The 23,858-nt window shown below is 40.0% G+C and overlaps 2 protein-coding genes and 1 pseudogene across 3 annotated transcripts in view; 2 read left to right on the forward strand and 1 right to left on the reverse strand.

Moving 5' to 3' along the window:
• Positions 1 to 23,858, forward strand: part of SNAP47 (synaptosome associated protein 47) — a 150,109-nt gene that overhangs the window by 100,293 nt on the left and 25,958 nt on the right. The gene's annotated exons all lie outside the window — the stretch shown is intronic.
• Positions 5,893 to 23,858, forward strand: part of PRSS38 (serine protease 38) — a 108,303-nt gene continuing 90,337 nt past the window's right edge. Inside the window, exon 1 of the mRNA XM_057540419.1 lies at positions 5,893 to 5,974. Within this exon, the coding sequence (XP_057396402.1) occupies positions 5,935 to 5,974 (40 nt within the window). The 5' untranslated portion in view covers positions 5,893 to 5,934. The remainder of the gene's footprint in view (positions 5,975 to 23,858) is intronic.
• On the reverse strand, positions 18,556 to 19,691 carry LOC103019533 (RNA-binding motif, single-stranded-interacting protein 2-like; annotated as a pseudogene).

The raw sequence follows: 23,858 nt of genomic DNA on the forward strand, positions 1-23,858 counted from the left end.
GAGTGAGATTGAAGGAAATTCAGAAAAGAGGGGATATATGTTTACATATAGCTGATTCACTTTGCTGTACAGCAGAAACTAACACAACATTGTAAAGCAACTATACACCAATAAAAATTAATTTTAAAAATTTAAAAAATGAGGTTTAATATCATCTTAGAAGTAATATCACCATATTATAATCCAGATAGTCATCATGTTTATGTATTTTTCTTTTACCTTTCTAGGGATAATCACATAATTCAGGATTAAAATGTAGCAGCCTTTTATAAGAAAATAAATAAAAGGTAACAATGGTAAATATTGTGCTGGGAATGCTATTGCAACCCCTTTTGATGTTGTTGAGGCAGCATCTTTACCAGTGGCTACCTCAGCCTGATACATTCTTACATAGGCTTACCCTTTAGCCACGGACAAAACCACCAATATTTATGTTGATAGTAAATATGCTCTCAGATAGCCCACGATTTGGGGATCTGGTGGAAGCAATATGTCTTCCTTACTTACAGCAGAAATAAAATTTAAAATGGCCCCTATGTTCAGGAATGATTGGATACGATATTTTACCTGAGCTTTAGCTATTTTTAAGATTCTGGGACATCCTATACTTGACTTTCTGGAAGCTAAGGGAAATCACCTTGCTGACATTTCTGCAAGGAATGCTGCCTTTAAAGGAACCAACAGCAGCCAAACCTCTGTCGTGGTCCAAAGGAATATTTCCCCCAAAGGATAACTTAGAAAAACTGGCTAGAGAAGCCCAACAACTGGCCTCAGAAAAGGAAAAATAAGATCGGAAATCCAAGAATTGTTGGTTCCATAAAAAGAGAAAGCTCTGGTTCAGACCAAATAATTTGGTTCAGACCAAATAACAGCCCAGTCCTACTGGAGACTCTAAAATTCCCACTCCTCACCACTGTACATGCCTTAATCCAGTGGTCTACTGAAAAAAGATAGCCTTCATGAATCAATATTGATGGGGAAACATTAACAAGGCTACAAAAAGTTCCTACCTCACTTGCCCTGCTGGTCCAAATCACAACCCAAGGAGGCCTACTTGTACTGCTCCTGGACATTTTAAACTGCCTAATGGACCATTTGAGTTCTGGCAAATGGATTTCATACAACTTTCTCTGTCTAGTGGATATAGATATGTTTTAGTCATGGTATGCATGTTTTCACACTGGACTGAAGCTTTCCCTTGCAGGCAGGCTACAGCCTCTTTTGCTGCTAAAGCCCTTTTGGAAAAAATTATCCCTATCTGCGGAATTCCTCTTGAATTCATAGTGATCAAGGAACCCATTTTATTGGTCAGGTACTTCAACATGTCTCTACAGGTTGGCTGGTTTTACGACTCTTTTACTGCACTTACCACCCTCAATACTCTGGTTAGTTGAATGCACTAATGGCACTATTAACACTCAACTGGCAAAATTCATAGAGACTCTCCAAATATCTTGACCAAAAGCATTTCAGAACTCATAAACTCTCACCCACTGAGATAGTCAGAGGATGCCCAATGTACTTACCTCCTGTCTCTTTTTGCCCACTACTGATAAAAGGAGAGATACTCCAATATTGCAAAGACCTAATTGCTTCTATTTAAAATTACCATGTTTTGGTAGAACAATCTTTTCACAGTGCACTCTCAAGAGATGAAGACCTTAAGCATCATACCTTGAAACCTGGATACTTTGTATATTGGAAAAGATACCTACAGAAAGACTCTCTTCAACCTCACTAAAAAGTGTCCATCAAATACTTCTAACCAACAGTTGTGCCACCAATCTCCAGGGAATAAACCTTTGGATTCACATGACACACCTAAAGAAAGCACCAAACTCTGACTGGACCTGCACATCATCTGGTGACCTGAAAGTAAAGATTTCCTAGAATTAAAGCAGATGACATCTGATGAGACAACTTTCCTAAGATATCCAGACCAAGCCTTGATATGATCTTGATAACATATGGACTTTAGATAAAAAGTGCTTGAGAGTTCTCCCTCCTACCCCTCCTTTTTACTCAAATGTAACCTCAATAGGTTTCCAATCTGTGTACTTACCCTCCGACATAGGACACTACACCCAGGAAAGGTCCTTCTTGGCTCTGAGAGAAAAAAAGCTGCTGAAACCGGAAAACCTGACTCTTGATCTGCAACGCTTTCAGAGATCAAAAAGGGAGAAATGTAAAAAACTAATAAACAGAAACCTCAATTAAATAGAGTTGGGACACTAGAAAGGGGAGCTCTCACTCCCTGTGTCAATAACACAACCCAATGGGAAGAAGAAAGACTCCTCTTTTTTCCTGGCAAGGACTCAGCCAATGAAAAGCCATAGACTCCGTGTTTACTGTAGCCCTCCCAACTTTCTTTTCCCCTCTATAAAAGAGTCCTCCTTTCCTTGCTGTGCAAGAGCTTGCACATGGCTCGCCATGGTGGCTGACCCTGAATTTCAATTCTCTGCTGATCCCGAATAAACCCATATTCGCTGGAGAAATAGCTGGCAGTCTATTTGTTTTAGGTCAACAGGACTCAAGCCAAAAGCCAGTGGCCCCAGAAGCTAGGCCATGAGAAGGGGGCTCTCCAAATAGCTCTCTTGTTGGAATGGGCCACATCCAGGGCTCCTCTTCCTGGGAGTCCCTGCCTGCCCTCTGTAGCCGGTTGAGAATAAAGGTCCAGGAGGGCAGGGTTGAGGAGACAGGAGCATGCTGCTCCGCCTGCTCCCAAGGCTGGAATGTGGAATGAGAGAAGGATCAGGTTTCCTCATTTGCTTGACAAGTTCACTTAACCAGTGGGATCTGAGCCCTGTTCTAATGGGAACCAGCTGTGGGAGGGGGAAGCTGTGTCTGGAAGGAGCACAGGCCACGTACATCCTGCTCAAGTCATCTCCCAGGGAAGACTTGGTGTAACCCTTCTTTTACAGCTGGGGAAACTGAGGCCCAGGGAGGTGGGCCACAATAGACCCATGTCCAGGGCTCCTCCACACAGACTGCAGCTGGGGATCCTTCAGCCAGGCCTCCAGATGGCTTCTCCTTGAGGTCACTGCCCAGGGGGACTGTCCTCAGGCCCAGGCAAAGCTTCCCAACAGGGTTGGCCCGGCTCCTGGTCTGTGTGCCTCTCACCCAGCCCTCCTTGACCAGAACCTGCCTGTCTGGTTTCCATGCTCCCCAGGGTGAAACTTGGATGTTCTGGCTTGCTCTTGTTTGCTTTCCTTCTCTTTAGTACCCTCACAGCTTCCCCTCAGGTTAGGGCACTCAGGAGTGAGGAGCGTTTCTTCCCACACCAGGTCTTGGGGGCACACAGGCTTTGTACATTGGGAATAATTCACAGGTCTGTCAGCTTAGGGTTGTTTCTGGGAAGGGTGATAGCCATGATGTGGGGAGTGTAACCCCAGCAGCCTGCCACTGGCAGTAGGAGAATCCAGGCTTATCCAAGCTGCCTGATCTTACCCCACCACATGATCTTCAGCCCTAGACATCCTCAAATTCAGCTCTTACTACCTCTTACTAACTATGTATCAGTTCGTTTTTGCTGCATAACAGACCATTCCCAAACTTGATGGCTTAGGACAACAAATATGTCTCATTTCTCATGATTCTATGGACTTCCCAGGTGGCTGGCTGGAGCTGAGTGTTATGATGTCTTCACACAGGTGTCTGGAGGGCCACAGGGGTCAGAGGCTGGATGGCACTGGAGTTACAGCTCATTGGGGCTTCCAGTTTGGCTGAGCCCTCCTGAAAAGGGCTAGGGACAGGGGTGGGGAACTGCAGTGGTGTGAGAGGTAGAGTGAGGATGCCCCTGGCCTGGTTTAGGCCTGGCAGAGGCTCCCAGGCAGGAGGCAGGTGGGAGCTACTTGGCCCAGCCCCTGGGTCTAGGCTCTGAGCACAGGGACATGGATCAGACCTATGTCAGTCCTGAGGATAAATGATGACCACACCTGGGGCTGATGCCTGGACCCAGGACGTCATGCCACTCGCAATCACTCAGGACCTATTGCAGGGCCAGGCCTCGCCCTCCTGGCCTCCTAGGTATGTCCTGGGTCTGTCTGGCATGGAGTTCATGGGGGCGAAGAGTGGATAGAGAACACTGAGGGCATGAAGCAAGGTGTGGGTGGGCTGGTCCCCGGACAGGAGCCCAGTATTGTTCCTGATATTTTCCTGCTACGCTGGCCTCAGACAGCGACTCCAGGGGATCAGAGACAGCCTGGTCTGAGCCCATCTTGCAGCTCATCCACCCCACTAACTCTGACTAAGGCCCATGAGGCCCAGCATGTGGGGCAGGGAATCCTCAGAACTGATCCTGGGAGAGGTCGCCCAGCAGAAAGCCCCCACAAGGGCAGGTTCCCAGGGGTGGCCTGAGTCCTCCCACCCAGGGGCATCATCCATGCCAGCTGGAGGCCAGCGTGGCTCTGCAGAAACAGGCCCATGAAGTGGAAAGCGCAGTCAGGAGGATCTGCGGGGCCACAACGGACTCCTGGGTCAAGATGAACAGAGGAAGAGCCATAACGCAGGGGTGGGAAGTACTAGTAGCGGACAGCCTGGGGTGGAAGGAGCAAGTCTATGGGGGACAAGTGGGTGGGGCAGGAGGGAACATGGAGGATGGAAGGAGTAGGCCTGTGGGGGACAGTCGGAGGTATAGAGGGGGACATGAGGGTAGAAGGAGCAGGTCTGTGGGAGGACAGCCCCAGGAGGACAGAAGGAGACATGAAGGATGCAGGAGGGGACTTGGGGTGGTGGGGAGGAATAGGCCTGTGGGGAACAGTTAGTGGGAAGGGTAAGAGAAGACATGAGGGGTGGAAAAGCAGGCCTGTGGGAAGGACAGTCAGGAGCTGGAGTAGGGGACATGGGGGATGGCAGGAGCAGCCTTTACGTGGGGACCCACACTCACAAACAACAGTGAATTCCCATGGTTTTCATGAGCTGTGTCAGGGGTCAGCAAACTTTTTCTCTGAAGGGCCAGAGGCCTGGGCCCTACAGTCACATCCCTTACCTCTGTGGCTGTCTCAGAAAAGCAGCCAGGATGACGCATAAATGATTGAGAATGACTAGGTTTCAATAAGACCTTATTCATGCACACTGAAATTTGAATTTTGTATAATTTTCACGCCATGATATACTTTACTGTTTTTTTTTCATTCATTTAAAAACATAAAATCATTCTTAGATGGCAGGCAATCCCAAAGCAGGTGTAAACCAGAGTGTTAACTTGAGCTAGAATGGCAAAGCTTTTAAGAATAATAACATGAAAATACAATAATATGCAATACTCAGCTGGCCGTGGAGATGGGCAGCTGTGTGCACTGCTGGTAAATGCTGCCAAGCAGCCCAGATTCTCCTAGGAAACTCCTTGGCAGTGTATTGGTGGGAGTTTAAGCTAGTACAGTCTTTTCAGGGGAATTTGACAGTGCCCACCAACTTTTAAATATGCTGACCTTCCAACCAGCAATTGCATTGAAAAGAAAATCCATCCCACAGGAATACATGTTGAGAGTGCAAGAATGTGGCATTATCTGTAAGACTGGAAAACTGTGATTTTTACTAGGGGGTTATTGAGATAGTTAACATTTGTGAAAGGATGTGTTGGTTACATGCATGTTAAGTGGGTTTACTTCCATTTCCACCTGTGTCTACATATTATCCCCTAGTGATGGGCGTGAGGATTGGGGCCTCTCCCTGGTCGCGGAGGAGCTGGGACAGCCTTCGTTGGGAGGCGGTGGAGCTGGAGCAGCAGAGGGGAGGGGGCCTCACCCGTGGCCGCCCTAGCTGGGGCGGGAGGCGGATTAGAGAACATTCCGCGGATGCCGCTGCCGGGCCTTCCTCGCCTGCCTGGCGGCAGCCTTTTGAGGCCTCTGGCTGACCCAGCTCCTGGCTCCTCCTCGGAAGGCAGCCCGAAGTTCCTGTCAACGTGCACCTGGCCAGGCCCCTCCTCATGATGCGATGCTCATCTCTGAACGCCTTAGGGGAGGAACCCTGCCAGGTGAGGGAACCCTGCCAGGTGAGGAGTCGGAGGAGGGAGGGGGAGGAACCTCTTCGGGTCACGGGCGGCTGGATAGCATATATCTGTGCGGCCCCTAGGGACAGTGGTCACTGACAGCTCCCTGAACAGCTGTCGGGTGTCCTGGGTGAGGGCACAGGCCAGCACAGCGCGCAGAACCCAAACTTAAGGCCCTAGCAAGTGCAACAGCCTCTCGGGTCCCTCTGCCAGCCCCCAAAGTAGGAGATGCCCTTGCAATCACACTGTGGTCATGGGTTTTTTTCATCAGTGCAGCTCAGGTCCCGACCCCCAGGTCTCATGGAATCTCCGAACACTGGTGGTGAAAGTGCCAGGAAGAGGTCAGCGTGGCCAGCCACCAGCCCTCACTATCCCACCATCAGACGCTTTTCTGACCGTAGGAATCTGCCTCCCATTTTCCCAAGTTCAAAGGCAGATGGCTGATCTGGGTGTGTCTGTCCCTGCTGCTCCCGTCTCCCAGGTCTTGTCTCATTAGCCGGGGAGGCAGGGGCTCTTCTCTGTGCTGTCCATTGCTCTGCTCTGATTGAAGGCCCCTGACCCACGGAAGTGCTGCAGGAGCCCTCTGACTGGGGCCCCAGCAGCAGACTTGATTTAGGTGCTGGGCTGGTTGGAGCAGCTCTGGCTCAGCTGGTCGCCAGTACACGGTGCTCTGTACTGACTCAGCTCCTGGCTGACCCACATTTAGGGCCTCTGAGCTTTCAGAGCTTCTCAGCAGATTCTCCCATAACCTCTGTGCTAACCTAAAATTCAGAGTTCAGGCCTCCACAGTCCTGCTCACACATGGTCCCCTCACCAATAAAAGGATATTTACGAGGTGTCCCCACATGGCAGGTACAAGGAGGACCTACCAGGCTGTGAGCTTGGGTGGCCTGCGCTTCTCCCACCTCTTACCTTAGCTCTGAGTTTGAGCTTAATAAAAGCCCTTGCTGCCTCCCAGGCAAGTTCAGAGCTCCCTGCCACCCCCAGGCCTGTGCTAGGACTCCCTGCCTCTTCCAAGCTATCCTAGAACTCTCGGCCTCAATCAGGCCAAAAGGTGGAAACAACCTAAGTGCTCATCAGTGGATGAATGGATAAACAAAATGTGGTATATCCATACAATGGAATATTATTCAGCCTTAAATAGAGATAAAATTCTGATACATGCTACAGCGTGGAAAGTCCTTGAAAACATTATGCTAAATGAAATAAGCCAGACACAAAAGGACAAATATTGTATTATCCCACTTACATGAAGTTTCTAGAAGAAGCAAATTCATAGACATGAAAGTAGAAGAGAGGTTACCAGGGATTGGGAGGAGGAGAGTAACAGGAAATAATTTAATGGGTACACAGTTTCTATGTGGTGTGATGAAAAAGTTTTGGAAATAAATGGTGGTGATAGTTGCACAGCATTGTGAATGTGCAACTTAATGCCACTTAATCGTATACTTATAAATTGTTAAAATGATAAATATTATGTTATGTATATTTTACTATAATAAGAAGACATATGATAAGAAAATTCACTAAAACGTTATTTGTAGTAGCGAAATATTAAACTATCAGTCAATAAACTATGGAAAAACATGCAGTGGGACATTGAACATTAAAGAGGAAGGAAAGCTAAAAACATTTGCCAGCTCTGATGACATTTATGGCTCAACATTCTTTATACCCCAACATGTCATGATTTCTGTTATTATTGGCACTTCAGTCCTAATAATAATTTTTTCCAATTTTATAGGTTAATTTAGTTCTTGAAATTAAGCACAAGTTTTTACATACTTCAGGTTAATCTTTTCTCCCTATATGTTTATGAACCAAAAACAGTCAAAACTGCTCATTTTATGTATTGTTTGCACACATGTAGGTAACATGCAGGTTTGAGTAATGGCATGACAGATTATTTTTTACTCTGAAGTCCAACCAAATCCTATTATAATCCCGTGAATAGTATGAGCTTTAACTTATGCCACTTTATGAGCTTTAAATATTTTGGAAATTTTAAAATTACCCTTTTTACTTACTTTTTTACTTTCTTGCTTTCTGATAATATAGGCATTTTAAAAGTGCTTCTTTGGGAAAGATATTTGTTTCTTTTCTTAACTTTTTATTGTGAAATGATTATAGATTTATAGGAAGCTGCAGTTATAGTACAAAGTGACCCAGGTAACTTTCATCCAAGATTGACACCTTTCACAAGTGTAGCATAATGTCAAAACCAGAAAATTGACATTGATACAATACAGGGAACTAGACTACAGACCTTGGTCAATTTTCACCTTTTTAAAAACCTACGTTCACGTGTGTGTGCATGCGTCTAGTTCCTTGCAATTGGATCTCATTAATAACCACCATCAAGGTACAGAACTGCTCCGTCACCATAGAGGAGCTCTAATACTGCCCCTTTAGACTTATACCGCCCCGAAAACCCACTTCTCCATAAAGCAACATCAAAAGTTGTCAAAACCAACTTTCTGAGTACTCTGGAAACTAATCAAAAGTTTGCCACAACCCAAGGAGCATTTAATAAAGAAAAATATATGATAAAGATTATATACCATGATGAGGTGTGATTTATATCGCATTTAAGAAAACATTGGCTAACCCAAAGTCATGAAGATTTACTCTTATGTTTTCATCTAAAAGTTTTAGCGCTTACATTTAGGTTTTTATGATCATTTTGAGCTAATTTTTATGTGTGATATCCTTATGCCAACACCACACTGTCTTTGTGTCATTTTGTAGCTTTAAAATCAGGAAGTATGAGTCTTCCAACTTTGGGTTTTGGGTTTTTTTTTTTTTTTCAAAATTGTTTTGGCAATTCTGAATCCTTGAATTTTCATATAAATTTTAGGATCAGTTTGTTGAATTATGAAAATAATAGGCAGCTGGAATTTTGATAGGAATTTTATTGACTGTAAATCAATCTGGGGAATATTGCCATCTTAACAATATTAAGTCTTCTGATCCATGAACATTGAATGTCTTTCTGTTTATTTAGATATTCTTTAAACTCTTTCTAGAAGGCTTTATGGTTTTCAGTGTGCATAGCTTCCACTTCTTCTATTTAAGTATTTTTTTCTTTTTGATGCTATTGTAAATGGAATTGTTTTATTAATTTCATTTCAATTGTTCAGTACTTCTTATTTTCCAAACTGGATACTTTTTATTTCTTTTCTTGTCTAATTTCCTTGGCTCCAGCAAAATGTTGAATAGAAGTGGTGAGAACAGACATCTTTGTCTTGTTCCTCATCTTATGGAGAAAGCATCCAGTCATTCACCATTAAGTATGATGTTAGCTGTGGAGGTTTTGCAGACACTCTTGATCACATTAAGGAAGTCCTTTATATTCCCAGTTTGTTGAGTGTTTTATTGTGAAAGGGTGTTGAATTTTTTCAAATGCTTTTTCTGCATCTATTGAGATTATCAATAGATAATGTAGATATGTAGACTTTGTTCTTAATCTATTAATGTGGTTTATTACATTAATTGATTTTGGGGTGTTAATCCAACCTTGCATTTCTGGCATAAATCCCACTTAGTCATGGTGTATAATTCCTTTCATTTGTCACTAGATTCGGTTTGATAGTATTTTACTGAGAATATTTATGTCTATATTATATGAGATAATAGTCTGTAGTTTTCTTGTGATGGTGTTGTTTGTCTTTGGTAACAGGGAAACACTGGCCTCAGAGAATGAGTTGAGAAGTGTTCCCTCCTCTTCTATTTTTGGAGGAGTTTGTGAATGAATGATATTAATTCTTTAAATTATTGGTAGAATTCACCATTGAAGTCATCTAGTCCAAGGCTTTTCTTTGTGGAAAGTCTTAAAAATTACTAATCCAATCTTTGTAATAGCTCTATTCAGATACTCTCTTTCTACTTGAGTCTAGGTTGTTTGTGCCTTTTTAGGAACCTCTCCATTTCATCTAAATTGTCTCATTTGCTGGCATACAGTTGTTCATAGTATTTCCTCATAAAACTTTTTTTTTTTTTTTTGGTAAATCATTCCTGATTATAGTAATTTGAGTTCTTTTTTTCATTGTCAGTCTAATTAAGATGTTGATCAATTTTGTTGATCTTTACAAAGAACAAATTTTTGGTTTTGTTGATTTTCTCTATTTTGTATTCTATTTTTTTATTTAATTGATTCACTCTAATCTTTATCAACTCCTTCCTTTTGTTTGCTTTGGGTTTAGTTTCTGCTCCTTCTTATTACTTAAGGTCGTTATTGATTTGAGAACTTTCTTTTTTTCATGTAGGCATTTGAAACTATAAAGTTACTCTTAAGATTTGCTTTAGCTACGTCTGATGTTCTGATGTGTTATGATGCTGTGCTTTATTTTCATTTATCTAAAAGTATTTTCTAACTTACCTTGTCATATTTTCTTTGACCCATTGGTTATTTAGAGGTGTGTTATTTACTTCCCATATATTCATTAATTTCTCAGATTTTATTCTATTATTCATTTCAGACAATTCCATTTTGGCTAAAGGACATAAGTGGTATGATTTTAATCCTTTAAATTTATTGAGGTTATTTTTTTTGACCTTGCATGCAGTCTATTCTAGAGAACATCCCATGTGTTCTAGAGAAGAATTCGTATCTTGCTGTTTTTGGGTGAAGCATTCTATAGATCTTAGGTCTAGTTCGTTTATGGTATTGTTCCAGTATTGTTCATCATTGTTTATCTTCAACTTTTGTTTTATCTATTATTGAAATGGATTATTAAAGTATTCATCTTACCATTGTTTAATTATCTATTTCTCCCTTCAATTCTATCAATTCTTGTTGCATGAATTTTGGACTCTGTTTTGGATGCATATATGTTTATAATTATGGTATCTTCATGATGAATTGACCCTTTTATAATTTTTTATATCTTTATTGGAGTATAATTGCTTTACAATGTTGTGTTAGTTTCTGCTGTACAACAAAGTGGATCAGCTATATGTACACATATATCCTCATATGCCCTCGCTCTTGAGTCTCCCCCCACCCTCCCTATCCCACCCCTCTAGGTCATCACAAAGCATCGAGCTGATCTCTAGCAGCTTCCCACTAGCCAACCATTTTACATTTGGTAGTGTATATATGTCAGTGCTACTCTCTCACTTCGTCCCAGCTTCCCCTTCCCCCACTGTGTCCTCAAGTCCGTTTTCTATATCTGCGACTTTATTCCTGCCCTGCCACTAGGTTCATCAGTACCGTTTTTTTTAGATTCTGTATATGTGCATTAGCACCCGGTATTTGTTTTTCTCTTTCTGACTTACTTCACTCTGTATGACAGGCTCTAGGTCCATCCACCTCATTGCAAATAACTCAATTTCGTTCCTTTTTATGGCTGAGTAATATTCCATTGTATATATGTGCCACATCTTCTTTATCCATTCATCTGTTGATGGACACTTAGGTTGCTTCCATGTCCTGGCTATTGTAAGTAGTGCTGCAATGAACATTGTGGTACATGTATCTTTTTTTTTTTTTAAACATCTTTATTGTAGTGTAATTGTTTTACAATGGTGTGTTAGTTTCTGCTTTATAACAAAGTGACTCAGCTATACATATACATATATCCCCATATCTCCTCCCTCTTACGTCTCCCTCCCACCTTCCCTATCCCACCCCTTTAGGTGGTCACAAAGCACTGAGCTGATCTCCCTGTGCTATGCGGCTGCTTCCCACTAGCTATCTATTTTACATTTGGTAGTGTATATATGTCCATGCCACTCCCTGACTTCGTCCTATCTTACCCTTCCCCCTCCCCATGTCCTCAAGTCCATTCTCTACATCTGCATCTTTATTCCTGTCCTGCCCCTAGGCTCTTCAGACATTTTCTTTTTTTTTTAGATTCTATATATATGTGTTAGCATATGGTATTTGTTTTTCTCTTTCTGACTTACTTCACTCTGTATGACAGACTCTAGGTCCATCCACCTAACTACAAATAACTCAATTTCATTTCTTTTTATGGCTGAGTAATATTCCATTGTATATATGTGCCACATCTTTTTTCCCCCTTTTGTTGTATTACTATACGTGTTTTACATATATGTGTGTGTGTGTTACAAACCCAATAATACATTGCTATAATTGTTAATTTACCTAATTTTATGTCTCTTTAAAGGATCCGAGGGAAGAAAGAAGAGCAAGCGTATAGTTATAGAGTTTATGTTAACTTTCTCATTTGCCATCTCTGTCTATCTTCATGTCTTCCTGTGAATTTGTGTTGCCATCTAATGTGATTTCCTTACCCACCCACCACCTTTGTGCTCTTATTATCATTATCAAATGTATTACATTTCTATGTTAATGACCCCAAAATACAATTATATACATATAGCTTTATGAAATTGCTCTTAAAATAAGTTAAAGGAAGAAAAGGGAGGGTGTATACATTATACTGTCTTTTGTAATTACTTATATAATTACCTTTACCAGAGCTCTTCATTTTTTCATGTGGATTCAAATTGCCATCTGTGGTCACTTGCTTCCAATCTAAAGAATTTCTTTATTAAATCTTGTGAAGCAACTCTGCAAGCAGCTAATTATCTTATCTGGGAATGTTTTTACTATGCCTTCATTTTTTAAAGATCGTTTTACTATATAAGATTCTTAGTTGATGGTTTTTGCTTTCAGCACTTTGAATATGTTATCCACTGCCGACTGGTTACCATTGTTTCTGATGAGAAGTCTGCTGTAAATATTTCGGAGTTCCCTTTTGATGATTCATTTTTCTTTTTCTGGTTTCAAGATTTTTCTCTTTGTCTTTTTCTTTCAATATTTCGACTATGATGCGTCTGGGTGTGTATCTCTTTGCGTTTCTTCTACTTGAAGTTCTTGAGCTTCTTGGATGTTGTGTTAGCTTCCTATTGCTGCTGTAACAAATTACCACAGACTTAGGGCTTAAAACAACACAAATTTATTATCTTATTGTTCTGGATGTCAGAAGTCTGAAATGAGTCTTACAGGGCTAAAATCAAGATACTGTCAGGGCTAGTTCCTTCTGGAGGCTCCTGGGAAGAATCTGTTCCCTATCTCCTCTAACTTCTCTAGGCTGCTGATATTCCCTGGTTTATGGCCACAGTAATCCAATCTCTTGCTACTGTCATATCTCCTACTACTCACTCTGACCCTCCTGCCTCCCTCTTATAAAGACCCTTGTGATTACATTGGGCCCACCCAAATAATCCAGGATAAATCTCCCTTTCTCAAGATCTTTAATTTAATCATTTCTGCAAAGTCTCTTTGCCATACAAGATAATGTTCTCTGAGAATTAGGGTGAGGACATATTTGGGGAGGCCATTCTTCAGCTTACAACAGATGTGTCAATTACTATTTTTCACCTAATGTGGAAAATGTTCAACAATGATTTCTTCTAACATTTGTTCTGTTCCTTCCTCCTTACCTTCTGGTATTCATGTTATGTATATGTTGCCCTTAATGGTGTCTAACATTTCTTGGAGGCTCTGTCAGTTTTTCTTCACTCTTTTTTCTTTATTCCTTCAGATTGCACATCTCTCTTCAAGACTGATGATTATTCTTTTACTTCAAATCTACTGTTGACTTCTCTAGTAAATTTTTCTTTTTGGTTATTGTTCCTTTTAGCTCCATAACTTTATTTGATTCTTTTTCATGATTTTTATCTCTATTGATATTATCTGTTTGGCCAGACATTGTCATCAGTTCTCTGAACATATTATAATATCTACTTTGACATCTTTGTTTACCGGAATGTTAGTGGCTTAAATATACAGGCCCTTTCACAGGCAGTTTCTATCACCTGTTTTTTATTCTTGTGTATCAGTCACACTTTACTGTTTATTTATATAGATTTTGTTAAAACAGGACATTTCAGATAATATATTGTAGTAACTTTGGATACTGCCCCCTCCCCCAGAAATGGGGCTTGTTGTACTGTTTGCTTGTTCATTTGTTTAGAGACCTGGCTGGTCTAGTTCAGTGAAATCCATTTCCCCTGCAATGTAGCCTCTGGTGTTGCTCCACGGAGTTAACAGTCTTGGGAATGTGTGCAGTCTCCCTGTCCACCAGGATGACTGTGGTTTTAGCTGGCTCTCTTTGTCTCTGTCTCCAATCTCCCCATTAAGTTTTTGGCTGGTCTGCCTCTACTAGTATCACACCCAACTGTTAGCCTTCACTAACTGCTAGCTGACTCCTCCAATGTTTATAACAACCCTGTGACATAAATTGCCCCACAATCTGATCCAGTTAAAGTCAAGCTCCTTGGTAGGGGCAAGGATGTTGCCAGTCTTTGAGTCTTGCTCCACCCATCCCCTAGGAAGAACTTTTGAGCTATGGAATAGGAGTTGTGTGTAGGGGCGGTGCACAGGAACAGGTATTGCTTTCCAGTTCCTGGCACTGCCCACTATGGAGCTTCCACAGCTCAGAGCCAGGAAGGAGGGGATCTGCATATGTTCACTGGCTGTTGAATCTACCTAGAATAGTTCTTCTGCCCCAAGAAGCTGGGGGAGATGGGAGTTTCAACTCTGCTGCTAAGACCACCAAAGTAGCTTCCCCAGTACACAAAGCTGTTTTGGAAAGAGTTTCTGCACTCTTCACCAGGCACCCACCCAGATCCTCCCTACATGGTGGAAGGTGAGGGTGGGAAGATGGATGTTGCCTGGCTGCCACCACCCACTCAAGGTAGGTCTTCTGTAGCATTGAGCTATGGAAGATAACATCTGCTGATGTTCACTGGCTGCCAGACCAATCCTGAATAGCTCTTCTATGCCATGGAAATTGAAGAGATGGGAAACATCTCTGGGAACTGAAACAGCAAGACAGAGATGTGAGGGACCGGATGCAGTCCCTAGCTCGAATGCCACAGTCTCTCATTTACTGAGTTTCCGTAGATTTTTTAAAATAAATATTTCTCAATTTGTTGTAAGCCCTTTGATCAATATCTAGTCTTTAAATGTTTATATCTGCAAATTTTGGCCAGGCTAATAGATGTCTTTCCAGGGGAGAGTTTTCCTTAAGCTCCTCACACCACCATTCTGGAAATCTTACCACATTCTTTTTATTGCTGAGTAGTATTCTTTTGTATGGATGTACTAGAATTTGTACAATCATTCACCCATTGAAGGACATTTAGATTATTTCCAGTTTTTTGCTATTATGAGTAAAGCTGCTATAGACATTCACATATAGATTTTTGTGTGAACAAAAATGCTCATTTCTCTGAAACACATGTGCAAGAGTGCAATTGCTGGCTTGTATGGTAAATGCTTGTTTAATTTGGGAAGAAACTGCCAAACTATTTGCCAGAGAGCCTGTGCTATTTTACATTCTCACCAGCAATCTTTGAGAGGTCTAGATTCTCAACATACTCACCAACATTTGGTATTGTCACTATCTTTTTATTTTACCTGTTATATTAAGTGTGTAGTGATATCTTATTCCCCTAATAGCTAATGATGTTGAACATCTTTTCATTTGCTATTTACCATCAATTTTACCATCTCTTTGATACAATGTCTATTCATGTCTTCTGCCCATTTATAATCAGATTGTTTACTCTTGAGTTTTGAGAGTTCTTCATATAGTCTAGGTGTGAGTCTTGTGTCAGATATATAATTTGTAAATGTTTTCTCCAAGTCTTTATCTTGTCTCTTTATCCTCTTGGCATGGTATATCATAGAGCAAAAGCTTTTAATTTTGATTATGTATAATTTATTAATTTTTCCTTTTATGGATCATACTTTTGGTGTCTCATCTAAGAACTGTTCACCTAGCTTTAGGCCCTGGAGATTTTTCTTCTAAAATTTTTTTAGCTTTTAAAATTTATTCATAAACCCATGGTCAATTTTGAAATAATTTTTTATGAAGTATAGAGTTTGGTTTACATTTTTTTACCTTATGAATGTCTAATTGCTCCAGCATCATTTGTTGAAAGACTATACTTACGCATATTTAAATGCTTTTCTGCCTTTGTCAGAAATTAGTTGGGCTTATTTCATTGGTATATTTCTGTTTGTCTGTTTTATTCTAGTGATCTATGTGTCTTCCCTCCACTAACATCACACTGTCTTGATTATCGCAGATATTGTAGTAAGCCTTAACATTGGATAGAGTAATTCCTCTCGCTTTATTCTTCTTTAAAAATTTTTTTTAAGTATGCAAAAGAGCCATTGCCTTTCCATATACATTTTAGAAGAAGCTTATTTAGGTCTACAAAATTTTTTTTCTGGTATTTTGATAGGAATGGTGTTAAATCTATAAATCATGTCCAAAATAATCCTTGGGGCTTAGGTTTTATGGATTTTACTCCCATGATTATTTATGTTATATGGCACAGTTGACCTTAAGATAGGAAGATTATCCTGATGAGTCTGACCTAATCACATGAACCCTTGAAAAGCAGAGAGCTTTTCCCAGCTAATAGCAGAAGGAAAAGTCAGAGAGATGCAAAACACAAGAAGGATTTGATACACTGCAGCTGACTTGAAGATGGAGGAGCCATATGATGAGGAATGTCAGTGACCTCTAGGAGATGGAAGTAGCCCCTGGTTGACAGCCAGCAGATAAACAAGGACCTCAGTTATACAGATTCAAGAAATTGAATACTGCTAACAAGAATAAGCTTGAAAGTGAATTTTTGCCCAGAGCCTCCACATGAGAACTCAGTCTGGCTGACAAGTTGATTTTGGCTTTGTGCAGAGAATTCAGCCACAGCATTCTGCACTTCTGACCTTATGAAACTGAGATAATGTATATATGCTTTTATTTAAGCTGATAGGTTTGTGATAATTTGTTATGCACCAATAGAAAACTAATACAGATTTTGGTACCAAGCATGAGCCGGTGCCTTAATAAGTACCTAAATGTGGGGTGGGTTTGAAATCTGGCAGTGAGTGGTGGCTGGAAATATTTTATAGAGTATAATGGGAAAAGACTAGATTGTATAGAAGAAAATGATAGTAGCAAAGTGGATGTTGAGAATGCTGCAGGTGAGTGGAAGAAGGAGGATCCTTGTTATGTAGTGGAAGAATGCTTAGCAAAAATTGTTTCCAAACTTCAAGAGAAGGCCTGGTTTCTACTTATTGCTACAGGAAAAATGTAAAAGGAGAGATAAATTGAGGGAAGATCTGTTAAACAAAAAGACACCAGGGCTTGATGATTTTGAAAATTCTCATCCATGCTCTTGCTTTTATTAGTAGTTTTCCCTTTACATTGCACAGTAATATTCTGTCATATCAGTGTACCACAGTTTGTTCATGCATCTGTCAGTTATAGGACACTTGGATTGTTTACTCTTTTGGCAATTATGAATAAAGCTATAAACATTTATGTACAGGTCTTGAACAAACACAAGCTTCCATTTCCTTTGCATAGATATCTAGATGTGGGGTTGCTGGGTCATACGGCAAATGCACATCTAACTTTACAGAAGACTATCAATGATTTAAAAGTGGCAGTACCATTTTGCATTCCCACCAACAACGGTTCAGAGTTCCAGTTGCTCCACATCCTTGCCAGCACTTGGTAATATCAATGGTGTTGTATGTATAGCAGTATCACATTGTTGTTTTAATATGCATTTTCCTAATAACTAATGATGTTGAGTATCTTTTCTCATGCTTAATTGCCATACATATATTTGATGAAGTGTCTTGAAATATTTTGCTATTATATTTATAACAAAATATATTATATAAATATATTATATATTTATAATATATTATAAGTATATTATATTATATAAAATATATTATATTTATAACAAAATAAATATATATAAATATATTTATTTATATTTTTGTTGTTATATTTTGTTATAATATTTTTATTTTCTTATATTAAGTTTTGAGATTTTTATATATTCTGGATATGTCACCTATCAGACATGTGTCTTGCAATTACCCCTACCCTCATGGATCGTCTTTTCATCATTTTGCCAACTTCTACAAAAAAAAAAAGCTTGCTGGGATTTTTATGAAGATTGTGTTGAATCTATAGGTCAATTTAGGGGAAACAGCTACTCTTAAGCAATATTGAATCTTCTAGTCCATGAATGTGGTATATCTCTACATTTATTTAGGTCTTCTTTGACTTCCTTTATTATACACATCATTCAGCATTTAGATATTACACACTTTTCTATATTTATACCTATGTACCTTATGATTTTTAGTTACTATTACAAGTAGTATTTTTAAAACTTTCAGTTTCCAATTGCTCATTGCTAGTATGTAGAAATACAGCTGATACTTGTGTACTGATCTTGTATCCTGCAACCTTGCAAACTCATTATTTCTAGTGGCTTTTTTTTTCTTAAAAGTTTTTTTGATCTCCTTGACTGTAGCACACACAAAAAGTGACAGTTCCCCCAGGCTCCGCCAGGAGTAGAGGAAGAGCAGAGGACAAGAGTGCAGAGATTTCTTTTTCCAGGCCTAGGCTTGTGAAAACCGATGGCCAAGTGTTAGTCCTCAGCAGGGCCCACAGAGGGGCTGTATTCCTAGTCAGCCCTCTTGAGTCTGGAGCATCAGCATCTTCAAGAATTCATTTATATTCAAAAAATACGGGGAGGGAAATCCACTGTTACTTGTTGAACTGGAAAGAATAAACTCCATGGTCTGAGGGAGCATCCATGGTCACTTGATTTTGCTGGCCGTTGTTCTCCTCAACCGAAAAAGAGGAAGGCACAGGGGTGTACTGGGAGATGTAAGCTCCTTGCATAGCTGCAGCTGTTGGCATATATGTGCCCTTGCTGCTCAGGGAGAGGTGGGCCAGTTGCTGGGTAAGAGATCCCATCATGGAGGCAGGCTGGAGAGAAATGGGATGATCGATATCCTGGTGTCAGAACTGAACATGAAGGCTGCATGAGATATGACTGGTGGTGCATCCAAGACGGGTTAGGTACTTGTAAGAGGAGATTTCTGAGTTACTCTCTGATATGAAGACACAGGAGATGGAAGATACGGGGACAGTGCAGACTGAGCAAGCATCCTGTTGGGGGTGATGTTATAAGGAGCTGAGTAAAACCCATCCTGAAGAGCTGTGGTGGGGTCATAGGTCAAGGCCATACCACGCATGTCTGCATTCCTTGGCCAGGCTGTCCATTTTGCATAAAATTTCCTTGGTTCTGTCGTTTCCTTGGACCCCCATCAGCAAATTTGCAAAGCAAGGGATCAGATGGGGCTGGTACTCCAGGAGGTGTCTTAATATATTTTCCATTAAAGTGGGTGATGATAGCTTTACACTTCTCTGTGGGGACTCCATCCTTGCAAAGCCAACCCCTCTGCTGGTCCCACTCATATCTCGAAGGATTCAAGTAGAGATAACCTGACCAAAGGACTTCAGCATTCCCTTCAGTTCTTGCTCATCCATTGAAAATGGGAGGTTTGAGATGTGTAAATTTGTGGGTTTCTGCTCCTGTTGCTTTGCCATCTGTGCTTGTACACCACTGGCTTTCAGTGTTTGTACAACTTTCTGTGTTGCTGAAGGGCTGTCAAAGTCCACAAGGCCATAGCCTTTGCATTTGTTTGTGGTCTTGCCCAGTATGGCCTTAGTGGAGACAAACTTGCCGTTATGACTGACACAACTTAACTAGGTCCTGGTCAGTAGTGCTTGGCTGCAATGCCCGGATGTAGAAGTTGATTTCACTCAGCTGGTCATTTACAGGTACTCCCACTGCTGCTGTTAGGGGTACCGTTGACTGGACTTGGTGGTGCCATTTGCTAAGACAATGGCACATATGACCAACCTGAAATTTATGCCCAAGCCGAAGTTCACAGAATTGGGATGTTTGTTCAGATTGTCTCTGAGCAAAACCGCATGCTGGAGTCTAGGTGTTTGTTCGACCTCCACGCCACGCTGTGAGGTGGGGTACTGAGGGCTGCATCTGGCCTTCGAATGTCGAAGTTCACTAAGAGACCTCTTGAACAGAGCTCACTCTTATCCGAGTGTAGAGAGGTACTGCTCTCCCCTCTCCCTGAGAATTCCATCATTCTGACGCTGCCGCGTCCTCGGCCTTCGCAGCTGTCCCACCTCAGCGTTCCCGCCCACAGCCTCTAGTAGCTTTTTGATAAATTATTTGGAATTTTCTACATGGGCAACCATGTGAACAGAAATGGATTCACTCTTTACTTTCTCTTTTTAGAAAACTCTTTTTATTTCTTTTTCTTCTTTTGTTACACTGGCCAGGAACTCCAGGACAATGTTGAATAGGAGTGGTAAGAGTAGACATCCCTGTCTTCTTTCTGATCTTAAGAGGAAAGCCTTAACTGTGATGTGAGTGGTAGGTGGCTTCCTCTTTCACCCAAGAATCCTCTAGAAGTTGTGGGTGGTTTTTTTTTTCTAGGTTTAAAGATGTTTTGGAAAAGCCCCACATTTTATTACTGATTTTGAGCTTTAAGCCATTGTAGTCAGTGGACATGACCTGTATTATATAAAAATTTGAGACTTGTTGAGATATTGCTTGTAGTCTATTATAGGCTTTTATTTTAAAGACATTCTACCTATATTTTAAAAGAATGTGTATTCTCTCCCCAGATTTCACAGTTACAAATCTTAATCCAACATTACAATAAGAATAGTATTTTTCTTCATCTATCTGTAAATGAACATTCCACTTTGCAAGCCCAAACTGCTTGTTATGTAAAACTAGATCTCACTTAGTTCAGGAGTTGTCCCCATCCTGGGAAGGATGATGACTTTGGTTATGCCAAGGCATTGACATGAAGATATCTCATCTTTGGTCATCATTCATCTTGCAGATGTGCATGGACTTTAATGGGACTCTGGTCATTGGCTCCTGTCCTTTCCTGGATTGACCTGATCCAAAACACATGGCTCCCACATTCACTGGTCTCTGGGCTCCATTCAGCCTCTCAGAGATATATCTCCCTGGGAAACTTGAGCTGCCCTCAAGCCCACCACTGATATGCTCGACACCAATACGCTCCCTATACCCATAGGGAAACTCTGGTTTTGATACTTTATGCATACTTATTCAGGAAAAGGGAGTGTATTTCCACTACAGCTCTCATGTCCAACACTTTTGTGGGAGTCTGGCTTCCCAGAACAACAAGGCACAGGGCCCTTTTGAGAGCTGTTTTGAGATGTATCTCTCTTGCTTCCCCTCTGTCACCTGCCCCTCAAGTTCAGACAATCTTTCCATACTCTGAGGGTAGACAATTATTTTAATTTTGAAAGAAAATAGATTTTTATATTAGACATATAAACATTTGGTGAAAATATAGTTTTATTCCCTTCATAAAGATTAGATTAAAATTTTTATTGTGATGAAATAGACATAGTATAAAATCTCTTTTAAAACATTTAAAGTGTACAGTCAGTGGCATTAAGTGCACTCATAGCATTGTGCAGCCATCATCACCATCCATCTCCAGAACTTTCTATTTTCCCAAACTGAAACTCCATCCACATTAAGCTAACTCCCCATTTCCCACCTCCCTCTGCCCTTGGTTACCACCACTCTACTTACTGTCCCTATGAATTTGCCTGTTCTAGGGATCTCATATAAGTGGAATCATACAGCATTTGTTCTTTTGTGTCTTGCTTATTTCACTCAGCATAATGTTTTCAAGGCTCATCAATATTTTAGAATGTATCAAAATTTCATTCATTTTTAAGACTGGATCTAAACTGTTGTTAAAGACATTCAATGAATTCTGAACTTTGATTTTTGTGTTTTTCATTTTTGGTTCTTTTTTGAATCTTCTATGTCAAATTTATAGTTTCCAGTTGTTAAAGAAATTTACAAGCTTGGTTTTATCCCCTTGAACATAATAAGGACATTTGTTTTATAGTTTACATTTGTCTTACTGATAATCCAAGTATTTGGATTTCTTCAGGTCTGTTTTTCTTTTTAAAAAAAAATTTAGTGTTTAAAATCCTTTGGAGGGAATAATAGCTTTCAGTTGCTATTCTACCTGGAATTTTATACCTTTCCCTGGTATAACTTTTTATATTTTGAAAGTATTTTGAAAGTCTGGAATGAGATTCAGAATTAGTTTATCTATACCAGATGAGTTCTTTTTAGAAGGACTGACAGACTAAATTAAAACAAAGAAAAAGAGAGAAAGAAAGGAAGGAAGAAAGAAAGGAAGGAAGGAAGGAAGGAAGGAAGGAAGGAAGGAAGGAAGGAGGATGGAAGGGAGGGAGCAAAGGAGGGAGGGAGGGAGGGAAGGAAAAAAGGAAAAGAAACCCTTAGAATGGAATATTCAATAATTTTTCTTTTGTTTGTTTGTCTCAAATATACTTTTCGTGTTTTGGAGTTTTCTGCATGAAACTTATGCTGTTTTATCAGCATTGTTTTACAATTCAAACATTTAGAAGGGAAATAATGTTTATATGTAGTGAAAATAACATTTATTATCTTCTATTCCAAAGCATCTCCACCCTTTGAGGGCACTAATATCTTCTTCATTACCTACTAAAGAATACTGTTTATTCTATTCCTATGTTATTCTCCTTCATCTGTCTAAATAGTTCATATCTAGTAGAGTGCAACCTATTTATAAACTTTGAAAACTTACAATTCAAAAAAATTTGCCTAATTATTCCCATTTGATTGCTTTAGAACAGAGGAAAATATTTTGACAGTATGGCCTGTGGGTCTTATCTAGCCCTTCACCTTTTACTTATAAATAAAGTTTTATTGAAACACAGTTGTGTTCATTTCTTTATATATTGCCTAAGACTCTTGCCCTATAATGGCAGAATTGAGCAGTTGTGACAGAGACAGTGTGACACACAAATTGTAAAATATTTTTTTATCTGGCCCTTCACAGAAAAAGTTTGGAGACCCCTGCTTCAAAAGATTGCTGTCCACTAAATCTTACTAATTGTGGAGGTCTGATTACTTCCTTTCCCAGATTTTTCTTTTTTTTATAGAAGTATAGAGGAATTACAATATTATATTAGTTTCTGGTGTACAACATAGTAATTCAATATTTTTATAGATTACACTCCATTTAAGGTTATTACAGATTAATGACTAAATTTCTTGGGCTTTACAATATGCGCTTGTTGCTTATTTATTCTATACATTGTAGTTTGTGTCGCTTAATCTTATACAACTATCTCACCTCTCCCCCCTTCCCTCTCCCTACTAGTAACCACCATTTTGTTCTCTATATCTGTGAGTCTGTTTTGTTATATTCATTACTTTTATTTTTTTAGATTCCATATACAAGTGATAACATGGAGTATTTGTCTTTCTCTGCTGTCTGACTTATTTCACTAAGCATAATATACTCTAGGTCCATCCATGTTGTTGCAAGTGGCAGAATTTCATTCTTCTTTACGGCTGAGCAATAGTCCACATCTTCTTTTTCCATTCATCTGTTGATGGATACTTAGTGTGCTTACATATCTAGGGTATTGTAAATAATGCTGCTGTGACCATTGGTGTGCATGTATCTTTTCAAATTAGTGTTTTTATTTTCTTTGAATATATAGTCAGCAGTGAAATTACTGGATCATATGGTAGTTCTATATTTAGTTTTTTGAGAAACCTCCATACTGTTTTCCATAGTGGATGCACCAATTTACAATTCCACCAAGTGTACTAAAGTTCCCTTTTCTCCACAGCCTTGACAATATTTATTATTTGTAGACTTTTGATGATAACCATTTTGACAGGTGTGAGGTGATATCTCATGGAGGTTTTGCTTTGCATTTCTCTGATCATTAGTAATGTTGAGCATTTTTTTCATGTACCTGCTGTCCATCTGTATATCTTCCTTGGAAAATTTTCTATTCAGTCTTCTGCCAATTTTTAAATTAGATTCTTTGTTTTCTTGATATTGAGTTGTATGAGTTCTTTATATATTTTGGATATTAACCCTCATTGGTCATATCATTTGCAAATATTT

Source organism: Balaenoptera acutorostrata, chromosome 2, assembly GCF_949987535.1.
Source record: "Balaenoptera acutorostrata chromosome 2, mBalAcu1.1, whole genome shotgun sequence".
In the NCBI taxonomy this organism is placed as follows: domain Eukaryota; kingdom Metazoa; phylum Chordata; class Mammalia; order Artiodactyla; family Balaenopteridae; genus Balaenoptera; species Balaenoptera acutorostrata.